The sequence below is a fragment of the Panthera tigris genome, chromosome D1 (assembly GCF_018350195.1).
Source record: "Panthera tigris isolate Pti1 chromosome D1, P.tigris_Pti1_mat1.1, whole genome shotgun sequence".
Taxonomy (NCBI): domain Eukaryota; kingdom Metazoa; phylum Chordata; class Mammalia; order Carnivora; family Felidae; genus Panthera; species Panthera tigris.
In genome coordinates, this window is record NC_056669.1 from 102,893,899 (window position 1) to 102,901,516 (window position 7,618).

The window sequence follows — 7,618 nt, forward strand, 5'->3', positions numbered from 1 at the left end:
AGAACTCAAGGAAAGAATTCAATGCAGACAACAGGAAAGTATCAGTCAATGGAATGGATGGGATCTCATGGATTGGGCATCCTGGCTTCCTGCCCTGGTGGGGCCCCTCCTCTCCATAATTTTACTTGTATCCATCGGCCCCTGAATGCCATGGTATGTTTTATTGAAAACACTGTTGCTCGTCAAACTACTGCATGTATCTTACCCTTCTGAGAGTACCAACCTGTAAAACTAAAAGGTGATGCCTACCGAAAGTTTTTTTTTTAAAGGAATCAAAGGGGGGAATGTTGGAGAAATGAATAAAGTACACCCAAGATGGCCAATGGGACTAAAACAAGCTCTGATCTCTAGCTTAGAGACCCCTCTTCTGGGTTCTTCTTGCTCCGTTTGCCGCGCACACGAAAACCCGCCACAGATATGGAAGCTGACAACTATAAATTCCCCTTCCCACTTGCATTCAGCGCTCAGATCTTTGGAGAAACGGTCTCCTTTGAGCCCACTGATGTTAAATAAATCTCCGATCCACTAAGATCTCTGAGTGCCGCTTGGTTTTTCCGCCAGCATTCCAGCCTGGTTCTGTAACGTTATAGCTATTATTCCACCACATGGATCTACCAAACCTCTTCCCTTTGCTTTTTTTTGGAGATTATAATTGATATGTAACATCGTATTAATTTCAGATGTATAATACCATGGTTTGATGTTCATATATCATTGTGAAATGATCACCATAATTAAGTCTAGTTCACATCCATCTTAATTTTTTTCTTGAGATGAGAATTTTTAAGATCTACTCTGTTAGCAACTTTCAAATATACAATACAGTATCATTAACTAGAGTCACCATGCTGTTCATTACACCTGCATGATTTATTTGATAAATGGAAGTTCATTTTGGTAAGCTTCACCCATTTTGCCCATATTACACCCTACTCCCTCTGGAAACCAGCAATCTGTTCTCTGTATCTATAAGTTTGGGTTTTGTTTGTTTGTTTGTTTGTTTTAGATTTGACATACAAGTGAGATCATATAATGTTTGTCTTTCTCTGACTTATTTCACTTAGCATAATGCCTTCAAGGTCCATCCATGTTGTGGCAAATGGTAAGTCCTCCTCCATTTGATTCTCTTGTTATCAGTGCTCTGAGTGGCCAGGTTTGAGACCTGTTCTCAGTATAGTTCCTCTGAGGAGTGAGTATCTTCTTTCCGGGGAGATTTAATCTGTTTCACCATGGCTGTTCTTAATTGTCTTATCCTCTTTACTCATAATTCCAATGTCTGAAGATTTTTAGGTCTGCTTATATGGACAATTTCCCCCTACTGGTTCTCAGTTATGGGGTCTTGACTCTGTATATAGGGTTGTGCTTTTATTTGCTATAACTGTTTTTTGGTGTTTTTGAACATAACCTGTGGAAATTCTCACTAATTCACACTGAGGGGAGACTCCTCTGGGCTTTATGTACAGGTTTCTGTCTGAATCACCTGGAGGATGCCCTGAGTTTGGTCTTCTAGCCTCACCACCCACACAGTCTATGTAGCAGAAGCTCAGGGTCTCCAGTGTTCAGTAAGACTCTCCAAGAAGAAAGCCATTTTTGGCACTTTTTTATTTCCCTGGGTTCCTGGTTTCACTTCATTTGGGGGCTTAGCTTGTTCTTCCTCCTTTTCATTAAGCTAAGAGGAAATTCACTTAAAATGTTATTTTATTTCAAATCCAACATTTTAGTTGTTTTGATAGGGAAAAACCTATTATATGATGGCCGACAGGACTGATAAGGGAATTTCAGTCCCTGCCTGAAGACTTCCCTTCCGGGTTCTTCTTCCCACCCTGCTTGCCTCAGGCACCAAATTACTAATAATGAGGAATGCGTAAGTAACAGACTATAAGTTGTCCCCTCTGTTGATGTTCTGGACTCAGACCTGTGGAGAATGATCTCTGAACCCATCGGTATAAAATAAATCTCCTGACTTCCACGATCTCCAAGTGCCACTTGGTTCTTCTGCCGGGTGATCCAGACCAGTTTCTGTAACAGTTTCAGTTAGGAGAATCATTTGGGTATAATTCACCACATTGCCAGATGAATAAATCCTCAGTAAACTTCATTTTGCTGGTCTTCAAAAGATATTTTAAGTTTTCCTTATTCCTGAACATATCAGTCCATCTATTTTATATTTGTATTGAGACAGTGGCCATTCCTGACATCTTTTATTGGTGTGATGTGGCCATGTCTTCTTGGCTTTCACCCACAAGGTCTTGTTCCTTTGGACTTTGAGATTTGTGTTACCCAATTTTCTTTAAACAGTTCTTTAGGAAAATTATTTGAGCCTGGGTTTAAGAATCTCTCTTAAGAATCTTAAATGAGGATTTGCATTTGCTTCTGATTGAGGGTACTTGAGGGTACTACCAACCTGGGATTACTTTAAAATAAATTCTCAGCTAAAGATTTCTTGAACCGCCCAGGTAGGGGGAATTCAGACCACAAACCTCTATTACAGCAGGTGGTTACAAATTCTTAGTTTACTTTTCCCCATACCGAGCATGAAACCTGAAAGAGTCAAGATTTCCTTTCTGTGAGACACGGTTTTTTTCTCTTAATTTCCTCTCATACTGAAGTACAGTGATTGGACCCTCATGTGTATGTCTGGGTCTCCTATCTAACTCCCAGGCAACCCCAGGCTTGGTCTCTCTTTCCCCAAGCTTCACATGCCTGTCAAAATACAGATCCTGTCAGAGTTCAGCAGATTCCCCCAGCATGAAAGCCACCTTCTGAGCTGTCTTTACTCTCATGATTCCTGATTTTACTTTATATTTGGTTCTGAAGGTTTCATCTTTTCTTGGCTGCTCAGAAATATATTTTTAAAAACAGTTTCTTAAAAAAAAATGGTCTTGTTACAGCTTTGCAGTGACAGTCCAAATGACCATGTCTTTCCTTTGTAGTTTAGCTTTCCCAGATCAGGGCAGTACCATGGAAATCTGTTCATTCACTTGCAAACTACTGATGCTGAGTTCTAGAAATAAAAACCCAGAAAACAAACTCTAGACCAAACTCTCTATAGCAGATCTCCCTGCACGGAATTAGGTCACAGTCTAAAGTAATGTTTCTTTCCATAGCTCCACCTTATTTAACTGGAATTTTCTCAGACACCTAGAGGGTTTGGAGTCTGGGATGAAGTGGTCATGATGCTGCTTGTGATGTTGTGTATGAGAAAGACCACCAGTCTTGTGGTTAGCCCTAATCACTCCAGCCTACAGGCAGAAGTTCTGAAAGAATATGTAAGGGCTAAACACCAAGGAACTGAAGGCTTATATTAATATAACAGTTAATATAGTTAACTTGTGATGTTATTATCGCTATACAAGAGAAGAGCCAACTGTCAAGATGCAAAGAAGCCACAGGATTTGCATCCCAGTGAACCAGTCCTGGATTTAGATGGGTTGACTCACTTGCAATCCTGCCAGAGCATCAGTAGGATTGAATAAAGTTAAATGCATTTCTCTGCATAGTCTAGAAACTTCCAGTCACCAGGACCACTAGCCTGCCAGACCTTTAACTATGACAATGGGAAAAAGCTCTCTTCTTACACCTCTTAAAGGCGTCTTTGATTTCCTTGTTCCTCAGACTGTAAATCAAAGGATTCAACATGGGGATAACCACTGTATAGAAGACTGATGCCATCTTGTCATGGTCCAGAGAATTATCAGTGCTGGGGTGCATATAGACAAAGAGTCCTGATCCAAAAAAACAGATCACTGCTGTCAGGTGAGAAGTACAGGTATTGAAGGCCTTGGACCTGCCTTCAGCAGAGCTTGTCTTCAGGATGGCAGCAATGATATAACCATAAGATATCATGATGACTGAGACAGATATTACACCAAAAATCACTGCTATCACAAACTTCATGACTTTTAGGAAAGAGGTTTCAGAGCAGGATAGGACTAATAATTGAGGCAGGTCACAGAAGAAGTGGTTGATAACATTGGGCCCACAAAAATTGAGCTGAAGTAAAGCACACAATTGGATCAGTGAACCAAAGAGAGCAGTTATACAGGCTCCAACCATCATCTGCACACAGAGGGTGGGTGACATGATGGCGGTGTAGAGTAGAGGATTACAAATGGCAGCATATCGGTCATAAGCCATGGCGGCCAGGAGACAGCACTCAGTCAGACCCAGGCTAGAGAAGAAGAAGTACTGCATGGTGCATCCCAGAAAGGAGATGGATTTAGGCTCCTGGAAGAAGTCTGAGAGCATTTTCGGGGTTGTGGAGGTAACATAGCAGAAATCCAAGAAAGATAAGTTACTGAGGAAGAAGTACATGGGTGTATGTAGGTGAGAGTCCATCCTAATCAGGATGATGAGGCCCAGGTTCCAAGCCACTGTCAAGAGGTAAGAACCCAAGAATACTACAAAGAGAGCGATCTTGATCTTGGGATAATCTGAGAATCCCAAAAGGATGAATCTGATGACTATTGTACTGTTCCTTCCTCCAGCCATTGTCTTGAAGTTTCTTCAATCTGCAGAAGGATCCCTGGGTTAATGATAGACTATCTTAATATTATGCAACATACTTGTTTTAAATATGTTTTCATGATTTAAACAAAAAGTTATCCATAGTAAACATTTTCTAACATAAAAAATTATTTTAAAAACCATTGGAGATTCCATCTCCCAACTACTTTTGATAGTTTGCAATACATTCTTGCAAATATTTTAACACACAGAGACACAGACACACAGACACACAGACACACACACACACACACACACACACACACACACACACAAATTGTTGCCAAATTGTTATCTAAAATTGGTACCAATTTACACAAGTATCAAGATTTTATGACAATATCCCTGGCCATTCTATTGTCAACATTACCCATAATGTTTTTTTTTAACTTTAGTCCTCAATAATCTTAGATGAAAAAATTATTTCATTGTGTTTAATTTTGCATAAACTTTACTGATTTGCTCATATACATTTTTTGCTTATTTGTCTAGTTCGTTGTTCATTATTGATTTGTAGGAGCTCTTTATATACCAAGGATAATAACACTTTTGCCCTCATTTTTGTTGTTAATTATTTTCCAAGTTTATTATTATGAACACTGTTTATGTTATTATTATATTATTATTATATATATTATTATATTATATTATATATATTATTATAATGTTATGTTATGTTATTATTATGAACACTGTATTTTGCTATACATATTTCTTTTATTTCTAGGTAGTCAATTTTCTGTGATATACAGGGTTCCTGCCTTTGGTCTTATACTGAAAAAGATTTCTTTGCACAATCCAAAAATTTTTTCTTATATTCTCTTTTTGTTCTTTTGTATTTATATTTACATTTAAATTTTCTAGATGATTTTAGTGCATATGTGAGGTACAAATCTGAGATTATTTTAGTTTTGTCTTCCCAAACTGATTGCCACTTGTCTCAACATAATTAAATGATTTCTCCACAGATTAAAGTTGCGTCCATGATGACATTTTTTTATAGATTCCCTATTCTGCTCAATTTTTTAAAGTTTATTTATTTATTTTGAGAGTGGGGGGGGCAGAGAGAGAGGAAGAGAGAGAATCCCTAGCAGGCTTCATGCTGTCAGTGCAGAGCCCAACTTGGGGCTCCAACTCATGAACCGTGAGATCATGACCCGAGCCAAAATCAGGAGTCAGACACTTAACCAACTGAGCCAGCCACCCAGGTGCCCACTGCCCAATTTTTAACCTGTCAGTCTGTGTGCCATCTGTCCAGTCCTGTACACTTTCTAATTACCTATAATCATAAATCATATTTTATTAACAAGTTATATAATTGTAGAGTAAATAATAATTATATAATACATTGATAACGAGTAAGAAAAAGTTCTCTCATTTTTTTCACTCTGAGATTGTTTTTATGGTTCTCATATTTATGCCTTCAGAAGATCTTTATAATGAATTCATCATATAAATAAAATAGTATTTTTATTGCATTTCATTATTACATTAATTTGGAGAAAAATAAAAGTTGTCTATTTGCTGAATTAAGTTATATAAGAGATAACACTAAACATTCTTATAAATAGTATAATGTTAAGACTATCAAACTTGACAGAAGCACCTGGATCTAGTAACAGACATGTTGGATTCCAAGCTCTGTCCCTATATTACTATACTTTCTCTGTGTTGTCAGTTTCCTTATCTGTACAATTAGATCATTATTGACATTCTCTTTGTATCACAGGGACTCTATAATGCTTGAGGAAGCAGTAATAATGGCAGAAAAACACAAAGAAAAGTGATCCATTATTCTAGAACATTATTAATCTGATTTTAAATACCCAAAGAAGAAGAATATTTAACTACCTGGAAGGGAAAACTGTCCGGACTACATATTATCTATCAGTGTCCCTGATGACGCCACAAGATCCAGACTATGTTGCCACAAACCTATGATCTGAATCATAGGTTTATATGCTTAGAACACCTTCAATAGAAAGATTCCATCAGCTAAGTTCATAATGAATTTATATTTCAAGAAACTTAGAAAAGGTTTCTTTGGAAACACTAGTTGTTGTGGTATTTCTTTTTCTTTTTTTTTTAAAAAGGATTTATTTATTTATTTATTTATTTATTTATTTAGAGTGAGAGTAAGAGCGATCATGAGCGGGGGAAGGGCAGGGTGGGGATAGAGGATCTGAAGTGGGCTCTGTGCAGACAGCAGAGAGCTCAGTGTGGGACTTGAACTCATGAACCATGAGATCATGACCTGAGCTGAAGGCAGATGCTTAACTGACTGAGCCACCCAAGCACCCCTGTTGTGGTATTTCTATGGTATATTTTGTCATGTCTGTTTTGAAGGTACAGTGACCTAGCAATCCTGAAACTGTAAAGTTATTTTTGAAATTATAGGAAATGCTTTCGGTGAAGCTGATTTAAGTTTACCCTTTTGTATCACTGACATATTTTAAATAAAAAGTGTTTTTAATGACAAGATAGAAGCAGTAAAATATACATTACAATACACTTTTTCTAATTTACTGATGAGAGAAAATGAAATAAGGTATTTAGATAAAGATGATGATTAAAACACCCAGTAGGAGAGAAAGGGTATATAACTGGAAAATAGGATATTTCATATTGATTCCTTAAGTTAGTTTTAGTTCTTTTCCTTTTATTGTTGGTTTTCACTTCCCATTGTTTGTTCAAGACCAACATACAACAATCAAAATCATTGGCTGTGATTAGAAAAAAAGAGCCCAAAATAGTAGTCTCAGTACTGCTGCTCCCTTACTTTCCTTCAAGCATATGAAACGCTTAAGGTGGCCAAGCAGCCCTGGTGATCTTATCATCTCTGATTTCAAAGGGATGGCATCAAGAACAGTAAACATACTGAATTCTTCTAGAATATTTTACTATGGAAATTAACTGCAAACACATTTTAAGAAACCCATGAAAAAATAAAACTTAGGTAAAAATAGAGTTAGAAGTTTGAAAATAAAGGCAGGTGAGTGGTTGTTCATAAACTTCTGGAGAACCAACAAACAGCAGTAATAAATTATTCATATGTTTACAACACGAGGGAACAGTACAATGTACCAAGAGCTGTCTAACACTCAGTTAAGAA

At 37.4% G+C, this 7,618-nt stretch overlaps 1 protein-coding gene across 1 annotated transcript; it reads right to left on the reverse strand.

The window, feature by feature from the left end:
* Window positions 1-2,905: 2,905 nt before the first annotated feature.
* LOC102955556 (olfactory receptor 1440-like) lies at window positions 2,906-4,491 on the reverse strand. The gene has a single exon (XM_007092678.2). It carries the CDS (start codon window positions 4,489-4,491, stop codon window positions 3,544-3,546), a length of 948 nt encoding a protein of 315 aa, XP_007092740.1. The 3' UTR covers window positions 2,906-3,543.
* Between the last annotated feature and the right edge of the window lie 3,127 nt (window positions 4,492-7,618).